Source organism: Schistocerca americana, chromosome 3 (genome assembly GCF_021461395.2).
Source record: "Schistocerca americana isolate TAMUIC-IGC-003095 chromosome 3, iqSchAmer2.1, whole genome shotgun sequence".
In the NCBI taxonomy this organism is placed as follows: Eukaryota; Metazoa; Arthropoda; class Insecta; order Orthoptera; family Acrididae; genus Schistocerca; species Schistocerca americana.
This window is the reverse complement of record NC_060121.1, coordinates 174,247,755-174,271,061: the sequence shown is the minus strand read 5'-3', so window position 1 is coordinate 174,271,061 and position 23,307 is coordinate 174,247,755. Positions and strand designations below refer to the sequence as shown.

Below are 23,307 nucleotides of genomic sequence, written 5' to 3'. Positions count from 1 at the left end.
GTGAACTCTGCCTTCTGATGACCTCTTCTGTGTTGCCTACCATGTTTCTTAAAATATAACGACACGGACTGAATCATTGGTCTTACTGCAATACATTTAAAGACCAAATACACATCGTGGCAGTATGTATCTCTATGCCCGTTCATGCCACAACACAATGTGAGCAACCACTGGACATAAATGTTATTGTCCTAGTGTGCAGAACCCAACTAACATTGCCAAATTAACTGTTTATAGCGGTGAACGTTCATAGAAACCCCATAAAAATGCAAGTTGACACTAGAGCAGTGCATCTCTCATTAAACATCCACATGTACCTACACCTTGGTGTCCCAGAACTGATGGCAATTACACGTAGACCTGCCAGCTAAAATAAGCAGTAGATCCCCATACTAGGACAATTTACAGTGGAAACTGATTGGAACAAATGCATTCACAGCTTTTGGATTTCAGACTCAGTTAACCTGGTACCAGAACAAGTGTCATCCCAGGAACAAGAAGAAATTAACAAAGCATTTCCTGACTTTTTTCACCTGGTCTAGGCAAAGCCATAGATTTCACTGCTCAGATCACCCTAAAACTGACAGCGCAGCCATGTTTGTTTCAGGTAGGTCCTGTGCCGTTAGCACTACCTGAACAAATCAAGCAGCAACTAGGCAGATCAACAGAGCTGGGAGCAATAGAACCAATTACATCAAACCAATGAGCAACGCCACTACTGGTAACAAAAAAACCATCTGGTAAACTACATGTCTCCAGCAATTTCAATGTGGCAGTAAATGCTGGAGAACTAGTAGCAAAACTGACAGGGGAGGGGGGGGGGGGGGGTCAGTATTTTTCTAAAGTAGACCTTTCACACATACATCTGCAACTTCCACTCAATGAAGCATCTCAACAGCTGCAAAGGCTGCTAGTGTCAGAATTGCTTTGGGACTAAAATACAAATTATTAATTTTGAGTGTAACAAGTGCCCTTGAACTTTTCCAGTGTTTTCTCAGAGCAGCTCATGTAAAATCTTCTGTGTTTCACTGACTTCGTGGATGAAACAGAGGTTCTACCCATAATATACCCAATAAAAAAATCTCATTTTTTTCTAGAAATTTTACCTCATCACTGACCACAAATTAGCCCTCCTGCGTGGTTCCCATATATAACCGCCCACAAATTACAATGTTGGGCCCCATTTCTAAGCTTCTACAATTACAAAATTCACTTTCGAACAACAGTACAGCATGTCAACACAGACACCCTTGTCTTGCATTCTAATGGATACACATCTGAATTATGACAAAGAAGAAATTCTCTATTTTTATCTAGATGGTGATGCTCAATAAGCAATAGATGCCTTCCCCATTCCAAGTTTTCCCATTGGCAATGCCATTGATCAGACACTATTTTACAACAGGTGTAGCATCATATCCTGTAGGGAGTGGCCCAAACTACCGCTAAGACAGAAGTAAAAGAATGTTCATCACTACTTTATGCTGCAACACAGATTAATTCTGGTAGATGGTATGGTACTATTAACAACAGAACATAACTTCCCCACAAGTGTTAATCCTAGAATCTCTATGAAACGAAATACTTTGGCTACTGCATCACGGACACTGGGAGACATCAAGAACCAAAATGCTCACCTGTCGCTATGTGTACTGGCCAGGCATGTACAGGAAAATCAAACAATTAATTTACGCATGTAACAAGAGTGTGGGACAAGACGCCACACTGCAGCAACGTTTTTCACCTTGGGGAACACCCATGCAACTATGGGAACACACCAACATGGATTTTGCAGACCCTTTTCTCAACACAAATTGGTTGATTGTTACTGATGCATATTCATACCACAATGGCAGAGAACACTGTATGAACACTCTTGCAAATCTTTTCGATCGGACTGCCCTGCACTCTAGTGACAATTAAAGGGCTGAAGTTCATTTATCTAACTTTTAAAAACTTTTGTGCCAAGAATTAAGTCTACCACATAAGAGCACCACCATTTCACCTTCAATTAAATGGAGATGCAAAATGCCTAAGACAAACATTCAAAACACAAATGTAAACATACATAGTGGACACTCCAGCAGAAGATGCACTAATGCTTTTTTTTAGCACTTACAGAGCCACACCAATTGTATAAAAGAGCCCTGGAGAGTTAATGCACAGCATCTGCTGCATGCCCTACTGCACCTACTGATGACAGTCCACAGCCATCTAAAGAACCATATCAGCACCAAAACAACATAAAAGAGCTCCATTACCGTGGAATTGCAGGGCAAGAAGGAATTCCAAAACCACTCACCACTGACACATATGCCCATAACAGGAAAATGTAGTGCCAAAGCCATACAACCTGGACTGTGGAGTAATGGAATAATTTTAGTGGGTCGGATGAGTCTTGTTCAACACTGTATCCAGCCTGTGGCTCAGTTTACATCCTGAGTGAAATGTGACATAAGTTTGGTGATGAAGTGGGTAGTAGCCATACCATGGGTCCCATGGTTATTCTGCAAGGTCACACTACTGCCAAGTCCTGTGTGACTATTTGGCTGATCACATCCATCCCACTGTACAGTGTTTGTTCACCAATGGTGATGCTGTGTTCCAAGATGAGGGAATCCCTGTTCACACAGCTCGCATCGTCCAGGACTAGTTTTGTGAGCATGAGGATGAATTCTTTCATCTCCCCTGGTCACCAATGCCACCCAGATCTAAATACAGGGTTTTATAAATTAGTTACACTAAAGTAACCTGTAATTGTGGAAAAGGTAAATAACTTACAGAAATGTTTGATACAGTACCGAATGCAGTATATCTTCCAAGTTTTATTCCCACGTTAACACAGTTAGTTGCTAATGTTCCCACTAGGTGGCATGTGTAAATGTGCTATTCCAATAGTCATCATAGAGTCATATAACAGTGTAGAGTGTACACATGGCTTCATGAATTCAAACCTGCTAGACAGTTCAGGGACAATTCAGGACTAAATACCACATGCCACCATCTTAAAGACAAACTGTTATTAGCTGGTACAATAGTTTCACCAAAGCTGGCTGTCTATCACATAGGACACCAGTTAGGGTTGACCAGCAGCACTTTTATTTTTGGCAAGTCATCTGTAACTGGCCTATCATACCTGGACGTGCTTGAACATTGTCTAATGCCTCAATTACAACAGGATATGGAAACAGAACTTATTTTTTAGCAAGGCACTCCACTGCCACATTATCATTGTGAAGTTGTTGCTACCTTCACAGGAATGTGCCGACTTGGACTGGACATGGTGGAACAATACCCTGGCCACCATGATCACCTGATTTAATCCCAATGGACTTCTGTGTATGGGGTTACATTAAAGACAGAGTCTTTATTCCTCCACTTCTAGGAAATGTCGACAAGTTGCCACAATGGGTAACACAAGCAGTTGCCACCATACAGCAAGACTTGCTTCAGAGGATTTGGCAGGAAATTAATTACAGATGTGACATTTGTTGTATTACAAAAGATAGCCACATTGAACATTTGTAAATAAAACTTGAAGATATACTGCATTCAGCTTCGTATCAAACATTTATAGAAATTATTTACCTTTTTCACAAGTAAAGGTTACTTTTGTACAACTAATTTATAAATCCCTGTATTATTGAGGTTTTGTAGCCTAATTTGAGGAGAACGGTGCACAATAGCTACTTGCCAACATGATCATCACCTGCACTTGCTACTATTTTGCAGGAAGGGTTGTACGAGATTCCCTTGAAAATTATACAGGATGTCTGTTTATCCAGTCCGGGATGACTGGAAGCTGTTTTGAATGCCAATAGGATTCCTCCACCTTATTACACATGGCAATGAGTTGCATTTTTGGTGTTTCCATATTTTTGTCTACCCCCAACCCCTTGTACATTCAAGAGATGAAATTATTCGCACTGCCAGTACACACGTATAAAAGTACACAATACTACCCTAGCTTTTGGAAGTATTGGTTCCTTCCTCAAGGAGAATAGGTTGTGGACGTTTAAAAAGGGAGGGCAGCTAACTCAAATCTTGGGATGAGATCAATCCACCTCATATGAGGACAAGGGGAGACAAATACTATTATTGTGTATTAAACATTTTAAAATTTTTGCCTGTAATGTGCCTATGCTGGAAAATATGAGTTGGAATAAAATTGTATTCACAATGCATACTACAATGCTACATTGCTGTGACACACCGTATTGTTTTCTACCTATGATTGGCAATGACCGGAAACATTTTGTACTGGTCCAATGTTGTATGACTTCCACTGATTCCTACACTACCAGAAATTTGCTAAGTTATATTGTGCAAATAATACAACAACATAATCACAATAAACAACCTAGGTAATGTGTTATGAAACTAGTACAGCACTACTGAGAGTGCAGTAGAAATATGAAACTGAGTCCCAAACACATAATTTATTTGTTCCTTCTCCATTAATTTTGGTATCGTATTTAAGAATAAGCTGTGTTGGAACACCACTGAGTGAATAATATAAGTGGTTTCCTTTTACAAGAGATGCAGGTTAAGTGATCGGTTAACACTCAAACTGCTTTATGCTCACGTAATTTCTAAGTCACTCATCTGAATGCGAAAATTTGCTATTTCTTTCTGATGGCAGTAAATACTGATGGGTATCACAATGAAACATACGTAAGTTCACAGTTTTATAGTATCATGTTTATTTACAAATCACAAAAATTCATTTCAATTTGTAATGAGCAATTAACACACACAAATATAAATATTGGTATCTTCAGTATCTTCATTTCTTTTTTTTCCTCCTAGATCTTTTGGTTGGTTGCTTGCCTGTGGGATCATCATCACTATCATCATCATAGGTCTGCTGTGAAACAAAATATCAAATGATATGTGTTTAAACATATAAGACAAAGAAACATATGACACATACTGACACAATCAAGTACAGATTTGTTGTTTTGAAAAATAATTTCACTTACAGTTTACAATTTCATAGTTTTGTACAGTAAGTAATGTCTGTGACAAAAATTAAATGTTTACCAATCTTGATGAGACATCACTATTTATTTGAGCATCAACTCCATACTACAAATTTGAGATGTATCTCCCAATAAACATCATAGATGTTTCTACAATTATTATGTTTACAGATGACATATATATCTTTGTGATAGATGTGAAACATAATATGCATGATTCATCAAATAAAACAGTTTGTAACCTCAATACGTGGATTGTGGAAGAGAGTGGCTTAAATGACCAAAAATAAGTCAACACAGTCTCTGAATATAATTCTTATAAAAATAAAAATCAGTGATATCCATCTAACGGCAGAGATATAGTCTTCTTTTTAGTATCACATTCAGAATCTTGTACATAAATTGTTCATTGTGGACGGGAACATAAGAAGAATATCAACTAAAATGTGAAGGATTTTCACTTATCTTTATTTCCATTTCATCATTTCCAGTCACGCCACTCTATTACGTTCAATGCAAAATTCTATGCACAGATAGACTATTTGAAGATACAGTCTGTCTTCAGACTCAAGACCACAACAACAACATGTTCAATTATATATTTTGGGGAAGCCTGTGCCTTCAAAAAAGATATTCTTGGCTCAGAAAAAGTGCAACCGAACACACTGCAGTGTGTGTGTCTAAGAATTTTAACTCTTCACACACAAACTTCATCATGACAATATCGGATAACTGAGTGCATAAAGACAACCACTTCTGGGACATGGGAGGGCACACCAGCCTCAAATCAAATTTGCCTTGAGTATTAATGATGGAGGCTGGAGCACTGGCCAACCTAGATGTGGTTTTTAAGCAGTTTTTCACATCATCGAAAGTAAATAATGGGCTGTTTCCTAAGTCCCGTCACTGTTATACCCTCTGTAAACACACTGAAAAAACTTTCTCAGTTGCAAAGTACTCTAGACACACACCAAAGGAGTACACTGATTCCTCCCTGCTGTGAGGGGGAAGGGCAGGAGGGCTGCAAGTAACTTTAAAATGCCTTTGGGAGTGGTCTCCCCATTGAAATAATAGCCTGTATACATGTCAGGTTGGTTCCCTGCAAAACTGAACAGGTCCCACACCAATCCTGACCTGGCACTGGCTGGATGCAGGGGCATTGTACAGAAAGGCGCACGTTATTCTACATGTTCAATTTTAAATTGGTCACAGATCTTCATATTTTAAGTGAAACATTTTGTTTTACAGGGTGTTCTGGACAGGAGTTCTTCACAGCAGTTTATAAGCTATTACTGTATTGCACTCATACACACAGTCTACTACAAATATTAATTTTTTGTGTTTTGTTTTTAAATCAACAATAGGACATCTATCTATGTAGTGACTAAAAACCACAAATGAGAGGCTTTGCTTCGATGGTCTTGCAGAATCTAAGAAAAAAATAAACTTTTGGTTTCTTCAGTGACCACTGAGCATGACTCTGTGTTTTATGACTACCTGATGAATTTTTACAATCTTGTAGGAGTGAGTACATAGCACACATCCCCTCCTGCCTTAATGTATTGTAACAACATTTGATGGTCAAAAGTTGTAATAATTTGGCCATTGTCTCCAGCTCCCTGTTCTCTCTCATTACTGAAGTTTTTATTGCCACATAGGAGCGTATCTTCTGCAGTTCAATACATCCACTGATTTAATGTATTATAGATTACAACATCATTAATGCTGTAAAGTGTGATGTGCCTTTGCGTTTAAGAAGAATATTGCTCACTGGATTTTGCTCACTGGATTTTTAATGTTTCGGTTAATCATCTTCTGTTGATCTTTGAGGTTTCATTCCTCTAACCACTGCTTCCATCACTTTTGAAACATAAAACCGTGACAATGTGCCTTATGTTTCTAACTCCCTTTGTCGTGAACAATAGTCAATTCAGGATTGTTATGCAAAATTGAACAGTATTTTGTACTATTTTCATTATATATGCTATCAGAATAGATCTTCTAACTCAAATTAAGAATTTAAATAATTTTATCCAGTTACAGACCTGATATAAGGGCCCAAACGAATATCCGCCACTTGTCATTTTAATTATTGTGAAAGTATACATGGTAGTCAACAACGCTGCATTTACATAATCTCTGTTATTCATTGTCAATATTATCATTCCTGTTCAGTGGCTCCATGTCTTCAGCATTTTCAGAAGAAGGAAGACTAAAAGTAGTGCCAGAGAACAGGTGACATGATGGCAAAATTCTTCCATGTCTTTCTTCTCTTCTGTAACAGCCCACAGTCATGTGTACAATTTTCCCTGGGCTGTGTTAGAGAGACTGTGTGCCCTTTAATAGATCAGAGCTTGAAGTCCAACTGCTAGAAGTCCAACTTGGGAAATCTCATGTCCGTTGAAAGAGTTTCCTTAAAAAAGAGTATGACTGTGTCATTCTCTTGGTACCAAATCCACTGCATCTTTAGCCATGACACTAATGTTTTTCAGTGTCAGTCTTCTTTTTTGTGACTGACTTCAATCAGTTTTCCACATACAAGAAGTCATTGTCCATCATTACAATGAAACGAAAGAGTTTTTTTTCGGGACTTGGTAATAATATTGCATCAATCACTACGACAAAATATCTGTTATGAGCTTGCTGCAGTTTTATGTTCGCCCAGAAACCACTGTCAGGGGAGACTTACCAAATAGGATGAGAAGGAAAGACAAGATTTGAAAACCTGGGAAGTTAAAGGTGGAAGATATCGTAACAAGTAAGGCACAGATTACCGACAAAATATCATGCACAATGTAATAGGAGTGGAATGCTTAACACACTGTATGTGGTAGAGATGGGAGTGGAGAAAAAATTTGACAGGTCAGAAAATAAAAGACACAGAAAACTAAAAGGTAGTGAAGACAGGAATAGTTGCTGTGAAAAAATGCTGAGACTGAAGAAATTAACATAAATTAAGGACAGGTGGGGGGATAGAAAACCAAGGATGTGTTGCAATGACTGTTCCCAACCGTGTAGTTCTAAGAAACTGGCGCCCGGGGGAAGAATCCAGATGGCACGTGTGGTGAAGCAGGCACTGAGGTCACAACTACAGTGTTGTAGAGCATGCTTTGCAGCAGGCTATTGTGTATTGCCAGTACAGACCATCTGCTGAAGCCCATCCATTCTAACTGATAACTTGGTTGTAGTCATGCCAATGTAAAAGGCTGAATCGTGTTTACATAACAATGGGTACACAATAATGTGATGTTTCACAGGTGGCTCTGCCTTTGATAGTATGTTTTCTCAGGATAGGAGGGTGCATAGGGCAAGTCTTATGGAGGGATAGTCACCAGGGTGGGAGCCATACGGTAGGAAAATGAGTGCAGGAGGAGGGTCTGACAACAGTATTGTAGATATTGACAGGCCAACGAAAAGCTGTTGTAGGTGTGGCGGACAAAATGCCTCATTTCAAGGCATGATTTTAGGAAGACACAGCCTTATTGAAGTAGCTGATTAACACATTCAAGATGTGGATAATATTGAGTGACAAGAGATGTATTCCTAAGCTGTTTTTTGAAGGAATCATCAGTGCCAGGTTGGATGTGATGGCCTGGAATATTTGGTTTTGAGCTAGGCCGATGGGTAATTATGTCCAGTGATGGCTGAAGTAAGAATGGTGTTGCACTGCCCTAAAGAGTCTGCATATGAGCAAATATGTATGCCTTGATTGCCAATGGAGTCAGGATGGCTCCTTCCTGTGCCAACCTCTTCATGGATCAGTCAGAGGGGTATTTCCTGGGATCCATAAGTCTTCAGCCCCTGGTTTGGTTTAGATACATTGATGAAATTTTTGCCATATGAAATAATGATGGGGTTGACCTCTTAAAATTCATGGAATATGGAAATATGTTATTACAATTAAATTTCACACGGTCCTATTCTGAATAAAATGTCACTTTCCTTGATGCCAACCTCATCCTCAATGAGGGTCAGCTACAGACTTCCATTCACATTAAACCTAGTAACAAACAACAGTGCTTACATTTTGACAGTTGCCATCCTTTCCGTGTCAAACGTTCCTCCTTGGCACTCAATATCCATACTTTTTACAGTAATACACAACAATTCTCACCTCAGTGATCACTGGATGTAATTAACCTGCCAGCTAGCTCAAAAGCAGATATGCCAGGACATCACATCCAATCTTGGTACTGATGATCCCTTCAAAAAACAACCTGTCACTCAATATTATCCACTTCTTGAATGTATTAATCAGCTACTTCGACTAGGCTATGTCTTCCTAAAACCATGCCCTGAAATGAGGCCTCTTCTGTTCAACATTTTGCCCGCCACACCTAGAGCAGCTTTTCGTTGGCTCTCAATATGTAAAATACCATTCTCAGAGCCTATGCTCCTTCTGCACCCATTTCCCTGCCGTACGGCTCCCACTCCTGTGACTGTTCTGTCTGTAAGACTTGCCCTATGCACCCTCCTACCCTGGGAAAGCATACTATCAAAGGCAAGCCACCTATGATACAACACATTGTTGTATACCCACATACATAGTAAACACCACTCAGCATTTTACATTGGTATGATTACAATAAGTCATCAGTTAGAATGAATGGGTGTCTGCAGAGGGTCTATAATGGTAAAACACAATATCCTGCTGCGAAGCATGCTCTACAACACGACAGTTGTTACCTTGGTGCCTGTTTTACCAAATGGGCCATTTGGATTCTTCACTCAGGTGCCATTTTCTCAGACCTCCACAGGTGGGAACCGTCATTGCTACATGTCCTTGGTTCTCTATCCATCCACCTGTTGTTAATTTTCATTAAATTCTTCAGTCTCTGCTTTTTTCTCAGTAACTATTCCTGTCTTCACCCCCTTTTAGTTTTCTGTATCTTTTATTTTCTGACCTGCCTATTTTTTCCCCCAGCCCCCTCTACAATACATAATTTGCTTAGCTTCCCACTCTTTTCTGCATGCTGTGTCATTTCTTCCATCAATGGTCACAAGCAATATGATAGTTGCAGCATTTTTATTGTTACTGCCATTTGTTGGTTGATGATGCGGTGGAGTTTTTGTTTTTATCAGCGCGCGTAACAGTGTAGAATTTATCTACAGCTATTATGTCTAAGATATTGTGCTTTATATTGGTCAAAGCAAGTAAACATAGCACACTATTAATTTTGATGTAAAGTAACAAGATAACAAGAAAATAAAGGACACTGACTAGCACTGGTTGAGTCTGTGAAGGAAAATATTCATCACTGGATCCGTTATTATCCCAAATAATTGGCTTCCTGGTGCTGTCTTTATCATTATAACAGTTGGCGAATAACAATTCAAACAATTAAATATGTAAAATTCTATTATTGGAACAGTCAGAAGATCAAGTGTTCATAGTGAATGGAGAAAACTCAAAACAATAGCAAGCACAGTGGTGTAACTCTCAACTATACTGCCTCAGCTGTCCACACACTGATGTCCCTGCTTACACCAGGAACCTGTGCTGCTACCTATGTAGTTGCTATGCAAGTCAGGAATTACACTATTGGAACACAACTCACTTCTAGGCTACCAGGTATTTACTTTCATTTTATTTTTTATTCTTATTCAGATTTCTACAGTTCTTATAGTACAGAATATTATGTCCAGTTCCTTTGTGTTGCCAAATTATAGCTGCTGAAAAACAAAACAAAACTGATGGTACTACATGAGAGACAAGTGAAAGAGGCAGCCATGAACAGAACGGCAGTCTTCCCACATTATATTCATGTCTTCTGTAACTGCCAATGAAAAGCCTTTAACTCACTACATGATTGTAAATGCGTACTTTTGCATTTCTACTGATTATATTGTTCAAGAAACAATATAAAGAAATAATGTCATGGTTTATGTAGCAATACTGGGTTTGATTCATACATCTTCCAGCAGTAAGGCTTTGCTGTTTTGTTGCAACCGATTCAGTGCACCACGAAGTAATTATCTGAATGGCATGGAAATCGGTAGAGCTGATATACATGTAAAGACAAAAAACTAATTACAATTTCAGAAAAAATGGATGATTTATTCACAAGAAAGAGTTTTACAAATTGAGTACGTCAATAATGCATTGGTCTCTGGCCTGGAATCTCAGTGACTGGAGTAGAATTCAAGAATGAGATTTTCACTCTGCAGCGGAGTGTGCGCTGATATGTAAAGAATAGAATTGTTTACAGTGATGAGTTCAGCTTTGAATTGAGCCCTGATGACCAGCAAAGATTATCTGGAGACACCCTGGACAGCAGTGAGATACCAACCTGGTTGTTGCCCGCCATACGGCCCAACGAACAGGAGTGATGATCTGGGGTGCCATTTCTTTTCATAAGCAGGACCGCTTTGGCTGCATCAGCGGCACCCTTACAGCACAGCAGTATGTCAATGATATTCTACGCCCCATTTTGTTGCCCTTCATGGCAAGCCATTCTGGGCTTATATTTCAGCAAAATAATGTCTGCCCACACAGGGCAAGAGTTTCTATGCTTGTGTTCATGCTTATCAAACCCTATCTTGGCCAGCAAGAACACCAGATCTCTCCCCAATTGAGAATGTTTGGAACATTATTGGCAGGGCCCTCCAACCAGCTCGGGATTTTGTCAATCTAACACACCAATTGGACAAAACTTGGCATGATAGCCTTCAGGAGGACATCCAGCAACACTATTAATCAACACCAAGTTGAATAACTGCTTCTATAAGGACCAGAGGTGGACCAACGGATAATTGACTTGCTCAATTAATAAAACTCCTTCTCTTGAATAATTCATCCAATTTTTCTGAAACTGTTATCATTTGTTTGTCTGCACATGTATATTTCCATCCCATTAATTTAAGAGTGTACTTCATATTATGTGCTGCTTACTTATCTTGGATTAATAAGACTCATTTACAAGACATGCTGGTTCAAAGGATGGTAGTCATATGCAACGTGTACAAATTTCTTCCTGACAAAGAGGATACCAAGAGAGACAAACTCTTTACAGCACTGCAAATAGCAACAAGCAAAGCCAAGTAGTGTTTTACTTGGAACAGTGCAGAGAAAAGAAGCATGAGGAATAGAACCCCATGACACTGCAAATAATTTTCAGCCCCTAAGGATAAATTCTACTGGAAATTGATCTATGAAGCTCTTGCTTGTTACACTGTTGCTTGTTACACTGTTTAATAATCTTATGATAAAGATTAATATCCTAAATGGTGAAAATGGCAGGTGTCATACAAAAACCTGTTAGGTAACTTTCAAAAGAAGGCCACATGTGACAATTTCACAGGAAGCATCGTTATTCCTTCAAATGGCTGTTTTGATACTCAGTTTTAAAATATACTCAATAGTATTTTTTATAACAGATTGATTAAAAATCAATAAATTTTCATAACTTTTCTTTCTTCTTCCTTTCGTTTTTCCAACTTCAAAAACCCAGTTTTCTCTTTCCTATTAGTAATTTATCAGTTTCTGGGAGAAAAGCCCCTGCACATATTCTGATTGTGCTGTCATGTTTGTCGACTTTAGTTTCATTCCTCATGAAGTTTGGATCCGCATAAGGGAGAAGTGTTCTACACCATTTTCCATTTTAGATTTACTTCTGCTATATGAATTTGTTGGCATGTATTGCTTCACCTTATACACAGATTAGATTTTCCTTCAATTTTCTTTTGAAAGTGCTCAGTTCCCTTATGTTCTTTATGATATTCTGTTATAAAATGAGCTACTTGCATTACTAGGGTCCCTATCTGTCATCTGCAGCCATTTGCTGCTGATATGGTAATTTTATCTAGTTATTCTTGTGTTGTTGTCATGAAACTATCTGTTTAAATATGCTGCACAATTTACTGTTAAAAGGAGTATTGTCTCATATATGTTCAAACTAGGTACACTTAATATTTTAAATTTGTTTTTGCAGGGTTCCCATGGTGTTAAATTTCCCAATGAATCTGATGGCTTTCTTTTAAGTTTTAAAATTCTCTGAATATTTATTCTTGTTGCTTCTCTGTATATTGGTATACAGTACAATACGGGTGGGAAGATTAGTCCATAGTACATTTTTAACAAGAATTTTGCATTTATTGTATAGGGCATTTTCTTCATTAAGAATATATTTGTACTATTTTTTTGTGCACACCTTATCAAAGTGGTTTTGTCATGCTAGAAAGTTGTGCACCTCTATTCCCAGATACCTATTACATTTCATTTCTTCTAGGTCTGCAACCCCAATGTCGAGAATAAAGTCCTGCACGCTGATAGTTCTGTTTGTTTCAAATCTTGAATATGTTGTTTTCTTCCTATTAACCAACAGATTATTTTCTCTAAAATATCTTTCTGCCATTTGCATGTTCTCACTAGCCTTCTTTTCCAGATCTTTACTGAGTCACTACGTACTAGTAAAGCTGTGTCATCTACAGACATAACCACTTTTTCACTTACTGCAGTCAGAATGTCATTTACACTGAACACTGAAGAGCCAAACAAACTGGTACACCTGCCTAATAACGTATAGGGCCCCCACGAACACGCAGAAGTACCACAACATGACATGATGTGGACTCAACTAACATCTTAAGTGAAATTACAATGAAATCCAGGCCTTTAACTGCTTACAGGCGTTGATAAATATCAACGGGGACAGCTGAAAATGTGTGCCTCAACCGGGACTCGAACCCGGGATCTCCTGCTTACATGGCAGATGCTCTATCCATCTGGGCCACCAAGGACACAGAGGATAGTGCGACTGCTGGGGCTTATCTCTGGCACACTCTCCATGAGACCCACATCTCCAACTTACTGTCCACACACTACATTTGTAGTGCCCCTGCCCACTACGCTGATTACTCGCGGCAGTCAATCTACCGATTCCCGTAAGAGTTCGGACAATGTGAGTGCATCTGCACTGAAGAAGTGCAGTAAGCCTTATCTATATGAAGATGATATTGTTCTTTCAGACATGAAGATGGTATTGTTCTTTCGGACATGTCTGAAAGAACAGATACCATATTCATATAGATAAGGCTTACCGGTCAATGATCATCATCTGTGCGGATGCACTCACATTGCCTGAACTTTTACACGAATCGGTAGATTGACTGCTGTGAGTAGTGTGTGGACAGTAAGTTGGAGATGTGGGTCTCACAGAGAGCATGCCAAATACAAGGCGTGTTTTTTAAGTAAGTACCGTTTTGCCACACAGCGCTGCGGTCGGCGTTCTGGGCATGCACACTGGGTACCTACATCTGTTGTCTACGCACTGATGCCATCACAGTCTGATTCTTCCTTGTTTACATTGTGTACTGAGTGTTTAAGATGCCTCCGATAATCGTGAGTCCCGCCGACTGTGAAGTACGGGCAGTTATAAGATTTCTTAGTGCTAAAAGCCTAAAAGCGATCGATATTCATCATGAGATCTGTGCAGTTTACAGAGAAAACATTATGAGTGATGGATTGGTAAGAAAGTGGGTGAGAGCATTTAAAAATGGATGCATGCTGAACAACAGAGTGGGCGTCCTTCGGTCGTTAACGAAAGTTTGGTGCAGGATGAGGACAATAAGGTGAGAGAAAACAGACACTTTACCATTTCCACCTTGCGGAATGACTTTCCTAATGTTTCTCGTAGTGTTTTGTATGGCACTGTGACTGAGCACTTGAATTACCAAAAATTGTACACACGTTGGGTACCGAAAATGTTGACAGATGTGCACAAAACCAAACGTTTAGACAGTGCATAGACTTTCCTTGAGCGGTATTTCAACGACGGTGATGATTTTTTCAGCCAAATTGTTACGGGCGATGAAACATGGGTGGCCCAGAAAAGTTTAAGCAAACAATTTCTGCCCAGAAAATCATGTGCACAGTTTTTTGGGACAGAAAAGGAGTATTGCTTGTGGAATTTCTGCCTCGTAATGAGACAATCAATGCAGCAGCTTACTGTAAGACATTGCACAATCTGCGCCATTCAATTCAGAACAAAAGATGTGGCAAGTTGAGCAAGGGCATCGTTTTGCTGCAAGACAATGCCCGTCCGCATGTGGCGAATTAGACCAAAGATCTCATCACATCTTTTCGATGGGAAACTCTAGATCATCCTCCGTACAGCCTAGATCTTGCGCCCAGTGACTACCATCAGTTCCTGCACTTGAAGAAACACCAGGGCGGTCAGTGTTGGTTGGTTGGTTTGGGGAAGGAGACCAGACAGCGTGGTCATCGGTCTCATCGGATTAGGGAAGGATGGGGAAGGAAGTCGGCTGTGCCCTTTCAGAGGAACCATCCCGGCATTTGCCTGGAGTGATTTAGGGAAATCACGGAAAACGTAAATCAGGATGGCCGGATGTGGCATTGAATCGTCGTCCTCCCGAATGCGAGTCCAGTGTCTAACCACTGAGCCACCTCGCACGGTGGCGGTCAGTGTCTTCAAGACGATGACGAAGTCAAAACAGTGGTGATGCAGTGGTTAACAAGTCAGGCAGCAGATTTCTATGAGGAGGGTATTCAAAAACTGGTACAACGTTATGACAAATGCCTCAATATTGACGGAAATTATGTAGAAAAGTAGATTAAGGTACAGGCTTTCATGTAAAAATAAAATTATTGAGATATCTTAGCACATCTTTTTTTAATTTCAAAACAGTAATTACTTAAAAAACACACCTCGTAAGTCCCTGCAGTTGCACTATCCACTGTAACCTCGGTGGCTCAGACAGATAGAGCATCTGCCATGTAAACAGGAGATCCTGGGCTCGAGTCCCTGTCGGGGAACACGTTTTCAACTGTCCTCTCTGATATTTGTCAATGCCTGTAAGCAGCTAAAGGTCTGGATTTCATTGTAATTTCATTCTTCGAAAGCTGCAAGATCACCAATGGTATCTGTTCTTTCAGACATGTCCAAAAGAACAGATACCATCTTCATATCATAATGTCTGAAGTAGTGCTGGAGGGAACTGACACCATGAATCCTTAGGGCTGTCCATACATCCGTAAGAGTATGAGGGTGTGGAGATCTCTTCTGAACAGCATGTTGTGAGGCATCCAGATGTGCTCAATAATGTTCATGTCTGGGGAGTTTGGAGGCCAGCAGAAGTGTTTAAACCCAGAAGAGTGTTCCTGATGCCACCGTGTAGCAATTCTGGACATGTGGGGTGTCTCATTGTCCTGCTGGATCTGCCCAAGGCTGTCGGAATGCACAATGGACATGAATGGATCCAGGTGATCAGACAGAAAGCTTATGTACGTACCACCTGTCAGAGATCTAGAAGTATCAGAGATCCCCTATCTCTCCAACTGCACATGCCCCACACCATTACAGAGCCTCCACCAGCTGGAACAGTCCGCTGCAACATGCAAGGTCCATGAATTCATGAGGCTGTCTCCATACCCATACACGTCCATCCACCCGATATAATTTGAAACGAGACTCATCCGAAAAGGCAACATGTTTCCAGTCATCAACAGTCCAATATCAGTGTTGATGGGCTCATGAAAGACGTAAAGCTTTGCGTTGAGCAGTCATCAAGGGTACACGACTGGGCCCTCGGCTCCAAAAGCCCATATTGATAATGTTTCATTGAATGGTTTGCACGCTGACACATATTGATGGTCCAGACTGAAATTTGCAACAATTTGTGGAAGGGTTGCACTTCTGTTATGTTGAACAATTCTCTTCAGTTGTCGTTGGTCCCGTTCCTGCAAACCTTTTTCCAGCAGCAGTGATGTCGGAGACTGATGTTTTACCGGATTCCCGATATTCACGGTACAATCGTGAAATTGTCGTATGGGAAAACCCCCACTTCATCACTACCTCGGAGATGCTGTGTCCCATCGCTTGTGTGAAACTCACTCAAATCTTGATAACCTGCCATTGTATTTTCAGTAACCGATCTAACAACTGTGCCATACACTTGTTGTCTTATACAGGGTGTTACAAAAAGGTACGGCCAAACTTTCAGGAAACATTCCTCACACACAAATAAAGAAAAGATGTTATGTGGACATGTGTCCGGAAACGCTTAATGTTAGAGCTCATTTTAGTTTCGTCAGTATGTACTGTACTTCCTCGCTTCACTGCCAGTTGGCCCAATTGAAGGAAGGTAATGTTGACTTCGGTGCTTGTGTTGACATGCGACTCATTGCTCTACAGTACTAGCATCAAGCACATCAGTACGTAGCATCAACAGGTTAGTGTTCATCACGTACGTGGTTTTGCAGTCAGTGCAATGTTTACAAATGCGGGGTTGGCAGATGCCCATTTGATGTATGGATTAGCACGGGGCAATAGCCGTGGCGCAGTACGTTTGTATCGAGACAGATTTCCAGAACAAAGGTATCCTGACAGGAAGACGTTCGAAGCAATTGATCGGCATCTTAGGGAGCACGGAACATTTCAGCCTATGACTCGCGACTGGTGAAGACCTAGAACGACGAGGACACCTGCAATGGACGAGGCAATTCTTCGTGCAGTTGATGATAACCCTAATGTCAGAGAAGTTGCTGCTGTACAAGGTAACGTTGACCACGTCACTGTATGGAGAGTGCTACGGGAGAACCAGTTGTTTCCGTACCATGTACAGCGTGTGCAGGCACTATCAGCAGCTGATTGGCCTCCACGGGTACACTTCTGCGAATGGTTCATCCAACAATGTGTCAATCCTCATTTCAGTGCAAATGTTTTCTTTACGGATGAGGCTTCATTCCAACGTGATCAAATTGTAAATTTTCACAATCAACATGTGTGGGCTGACGACAATCCGCACGCAATTGTTCAATCACGTCATCAACACAGATTTTCTGTGAACGTTTGGGCAGGCATTGTTGGTGATGTCTTGATTGGGCCCCATGTTCTTCCACCTACGCTCAATGGAGCACGATATCATGATTTCATACGGGATAGTCTACCTGTGCTGCTAGAACATGTGCCTTTACAAGTACGACACAACATGTGGTTCATGCACAATGGAGCTCCTGCACATTTCAGTCGAAGTGTTCATACACTTCTCAACAAGAGATTTGGTGACCAATGGATTGGTAGAGGCGGACCAATTCCGTGGCCTCCACGCTCTCCTGACCTCAACCCTCTTGACTTTCATTTATGAGGGCATTTGAAAGCTCTTTTCTATGCAACCCCGGTACCAAATGTAGAGACTCTTTGTGTTCGTATTGTGGACGGCTGTGATACAATACGCCATTCTCCAGGGCTGCATCAGCGCATCAGGGATTCCATGCGACGGAGGGTGGATGCATGTATCCTCGCTAACGGAGAACATTTTGAACATTTCCTGTAACAAAGTGTTTGAAGTCACGCTGGTATGTTCTGTTGCTGTGTGTTTCCATTCCATGATTAATGTGATTTGAAGAGAAGTAATAAAATGAGCTCTAACATGGAAAGTAAGCGTTTCCGGACACATGTCCACATAACATATTTTCTTTCTTTGTGTGTGAGGAATATTTCCTGAAAGTTTGGCCGTACCTTTTTGTATATGCTTTGCTGACAGCAGCGCCATATTCTGCATGTTTACGTATCTCTGTATTTGAATATGCATGCCTATACCAGTTTCTTTGGTGCATCGATGTATAAAAAAGATGAGCATTATTTCCAGATTCAAATTTTTATCTCTGTACACTGCTACCCATCTTCAACAAAGATTTTCATAATATCTGCAGATTCATGTCTTATGCCATAGCAATGCAGTTTTTCTAGAAGAATTATGGATACAAACTATCAAAAGCTTTCGAATGATCTAGGTATATACCAGATACTTCCCACTGATCATCCAGCCTCAGTTATGTTTGTCATGAACTTTGCCACAACAGTCTTGTTGAGCTCCATTTTCTGGGCCCATGCTGTGTTTCATTTAAAATATTTCGCTTCTATATTAAGTTTAGTACTCGGTCTTTAATCATTGTTTCTACTATTTTAGAAAGAAAAGTTTTGATGTGTCTATAGTTTCCCAGATCTCCTTCCCTTTAACCCTCCCTTTAAATGCTGGTCCCAGTACGCTCCTTTTTAAGCATTTTGGAAATACTAATTCCTTCACAACTAAATCAAGAATGTCAGAGAATTTGCAAGATATCTAGTACACTGTTTAACCAGTTTTGCTCATATGCCCTACGTATTTTTATATTTTGGTGCTTCAATCATTTCTCAAACTTCCAATTCATCTGTTGGGAGTAGGTGCAAACTCTTAGACACCCCATTGGGACTTCCCTGCTCTCTGTTTGTCAACTAAAGCTGTGTAGTGCTGATAGAAACTATTAGACACTTGTCATGAATCTGCAACTTCTTTACCCTCCCTTCTCAATATTATATTTGTATCTTTCAGGACATGATTCTTTCTTTCCTCTTTTATATATGTAATTCCAGAGATGTCAGAAGAAGTTTATATTTCCAGTTTTTGGTGACAAGCCTTTGGTTTTTCTTATCATCACAGTATATGCTTTTTTCTTGCACTTGTAAGTCTCATGACTGGTCTGTCCTTTATCTTTCTAGTGATTTTCATAACGCCATATCATTTTTAATTTCCATGGTGACCCATTTCTTGTTTGGTTTACCATAACAGTTCTGTGCACTTAATGACAAGCTACATTTATGTGGTGTCTTAATACTTCACAAAAAGATTTCCAGCTATTTTCTGCAGTATCCTCTATTTATTCATACCATTTATCTGCTTTTTAGCAAATTACTAAGTTTAGTTTGTCAAAATTCAGCTACTACATTTGCTTCATTTTTTATATCATCTCACCATTCAACTGTTTGTCCACAATGATCTGTGATAACAGTATTCACAACTGAAGTTTTTGTTTGTCTATACATGGTCTGTTTATGTGCTTGATGCTTCTGTACATTTTGTTGTTCCTTTATGGCTCACATCCCTGCAACAGACCTATATGCAAAGGGCTGTCCCATACATACTCCCATCACTACTTACTCAAGTCCGGTCACAGGTATCTCCCATCCCATCAAAGGCAGGGCCACATGTGAAAGCAGTTCTGAGATCTACAAACTAAGCTTCAACCACTGTTCTGCTTTCTATGTGGGCATGACAACCAACAAGCTGTCTTTCCACATGAAAGGTCACCAACAAACTGTGCCCAATAGACACCTGGATCACTCAGTTGCTAAACATGCTGCCCAACACAGTGTGCTTCACTTCAATGACTGCTTCAGAGCCTGTGCCATCTGGATCCTTCCTACCAACACCAGCTTTTCTGAATTGCACAGGTGGGAACTCTCCCTGCAATATATTCTATATTCCTGTAACCCACTTGGCCGCAACATTCACTACTCCCTGTCCCTCACTTACCTATCAATTTCCCTGCTCCCACACCAGCACTACCCAGCCTTCTATTCCACCAACACTCACTGGTCTTTTTTTCCCCTCCCCTAACTTCTGTTTTCTGCTCAGCCCCCCCCTCCCCCCCCCCCCCCGACTCACTCTCAAACCACTCAACGGTATCAAACATCTCTACCCTAACCCCCTGCATGCTCCCACAGCCACAAGCAGCACTACAACTTCCCCCACCTCTATCCTGCTATACCTCCCCCTCCCTGTCCCAGCCTCTTCCTTGCCGCCATCACTCACAGAATGTGTTCCCATCAGGCACAGCTGCTATATGCACTGTGACCTCAGCAGGCAGAGACAGTGGCCAGGATGTGTGTGTGTGTGTGTGTGTGTGTGTGTGTGTGTGTGTGTTTTCTACATCAAAAGAAGCCCTTACATTAGAAACTTACATTAGAAAGCTCAAATGTATAGTTGCCTTTTTGTCGTGCCTGTCTGTTACTCAATGTCACTTCTATATTGTTGTCCTACATCTTTTAGGATTTTTTACATGAAACTGTACGTTGTATGTCCTAAAACTGTGATGTGTTATTAAAAAATTGTGTTTCTTCATGACTTTGTGTAGTAGCCTATCAACTTCCAGTAAATGGTTTTCAACATTTAAGATATGTGATTGACATATGCCTACTAGAAGTCATTCTCCCCCCCCCCCCCCCCCGCCCCCCCGAATTTTATTTCTACTGCTGCAACTTCAAAGCAAAATTCTGTCCAATTCGAGATCTACTGTGGAGTGTAGTCCCCTACCCTGCTCTCCATATATCTTGCTACTCCCTCACTTTCATATTTCTATTTCATCTCATTTAGACTATGCTCTGTCATTATGAGACTAATAAAATTTTCAATTCTTCTGATTTTAGATGCTTTTCCTCTACCTCTGGATGCCACAAAAATCTGGTTCACTTTTGTGCACTTCCTGTTCTGATGCTTCTTTCCATCGATTCAGGCGCTACACCAGCAGCTGACTGAAGACCCATTGCTGATGTTTGCTCTGCTGTTTCCAATATCGATGTCTGTTCTGCTGCTTCTAAATTTTCCACTGCTGCTTCTGGTTCTACTGATGATGCTGCATGTCGTAGTAATGGTTCACACGCTGGTGTTGATGTAACTTCTTCCTCAGTAGGTGTGACCATGGATTCTTCTTCCTGGTACACTGCTGGTTATCCTCTGTTTCTTTTGGAACTGGCAGCAAATCTGTTGCAGGCAGAGCAATTTTTATGTTGGTGTGCACTCCAGAAATTTTTATCACCTGCAAAATTTCATTGGCCAGCATTCCTTTGTCTAGGAGGTTACTGTGCCATCCATATCTAGCAAAATGCTCTCTGACAGAACTAATTACTTCACTGAGAGTTGTATGTACAAAACTGTTAAAAATCTTTCTGATTTTTCAGTTTGTGCAATGATTTCTCTATTTACACAAGAATTGTCAATAAAGTTCTCTCCATGGGAATACAACATAAACCTTCGCTTGTGAAATATTTCATAAAAATTCTCTCAGTGCCCTTACTGCAAGGCTAGTTTTGCTTTTACACACATCACTTCCCCCTAAAATTATGACACAGTTTACACAATTGCAAGGTGGAGAGAATCCATGTTTTCTTTGTACTTAAGTCGAGACTGGCATGTAGGGCTAATGAATGCTGAATCATTCATTTAATTGGAATTTAAATTACTTTATGAATTGACAGAAATAATACTATATATGGCTACAATAAACATTATACTTATCTCAAAAGCATATCATTAGTAATAGAGAGGTTGAGCACAAGAATCTGGGTAATACTTGTTGTTGACAACAAATGAAAAGTGTTTTAATGCCATTTACCTTAATGTTTCCTTCTTCCTTCCTCTCTCTCCATTAGTAGGCCTCCCTCATTCCCAGTTTTTGTGAAGCTGCAGAATGTATGTGGGTTTTCTTCAGCGAATGTATCTGCTTTTATTCTTTCCAGATCATTTTATTCAGCTAACATGTACTTAAGATTTTATTTAGCTAATTTTACTGTCACAGTGATCTTCACAGATGAATTAAGTGTACTTGTGATCCACCCAATGAATATCAATTGGGAAACTAGTTTTATCAAATTGTCCCCAGCACGTACCACTGTATATTTTATCAGTGACTGTTTCCACTGATTGATTGGTAGGGGTGCAATCAAATAAGAATGCATCTTCATACCTTTACACGAAGTAAAAATATGTCACATTTGTTTACATTAATGAAAAGCTGTCAATCCCTGTACCAAGTACCTGTAGCAAGTACTACCCTAATTTACAGCAATTTTCAACAGTGTAGGAAATGACAAGATTGCTACTTACTGTAAAGAAGTCACGCCAAATTACAGACAGGCACAATTAAAAGACACTCACATGTAGCTTTCAGCCACAGCCTTTGTCAGTAAAGAGAGACATACACACACTGCATTCACACACACAAGCAAGCACACCTCACGCACACACAACTGCCAACTCCAGCATTTCGGGCTCGAATGCTAGAGTTGGCAATTGTGTGTGCGTGAGGTGTGCTTGCTTGCTTGCTTTGTGTGTGAGTGTGTTTACTGATGAAGGCTGTGGCCAAAGGCTACATTTGAGTGTCTTTCAGTTGTGCCTGTCTGCAACTTGATATGTCTTCTTTACAGTAACTAGCAATCTATCTTTTCCTACACTGCTGATATTCCTACCCGGAGTTTCCATTGTTTGATCACAGCAATTTTTGATATATATCAGCATCCCCCCATCCCAAAACAGCCCCAAGAAGACTCCAACAAATTTCATTAATTATTTGCTATCTTGTGCACTGTGAACAGTAACAGTCCCCAGGGCATGCTCACAGCTTTCTCTTCTGACAATTTTCCGCCATGACAATTTTCCCCCATTGTGGGCAATATATAGAGTTTTGTTTGCAAGGAAGTCCTCAATCAATTGAAAAAGATAGTCAAATATTCCATAAGCTCTATTTTATCCATTAAGTGACAGCATGAAA

General features: G+C 40.2%; 1 protein-coding gene across 2 annotated transcripts in view; it reads right to left on the bottom strand.

Annotated features, from left to right (window-relative positions):
• Nucleotides 1-4,679: 4,679 nt before the first annotated feature.
• The window catches only part of LOC124606649 (ATP-dependent RNA helicase SUV3 homolog, mitochondrial), a 78,930-nt gene continuing 60,302 nt past the window's right edge, over nucleotides 4,680-23,307 (bottom strand). Inside the window, exon 13 of one of the 2 annotated variants that reach the window (XM_047138651.1) lies at nucleotides 4,680-4,864. In XM_047138651.1, the coding sequence (XP_046994607.1) occupies nucleotides 4,787-4,864 (78 nt within the window). In that variant the 3' untranslated portion in view covers nucleotides 4,680-4,786. Of the gene's footprint in view, nucleotides 4,868-23,307 lie in introns of both variants that reach the window. The other variant, XM_047138650.1, reaches the window with a different exon arrangement.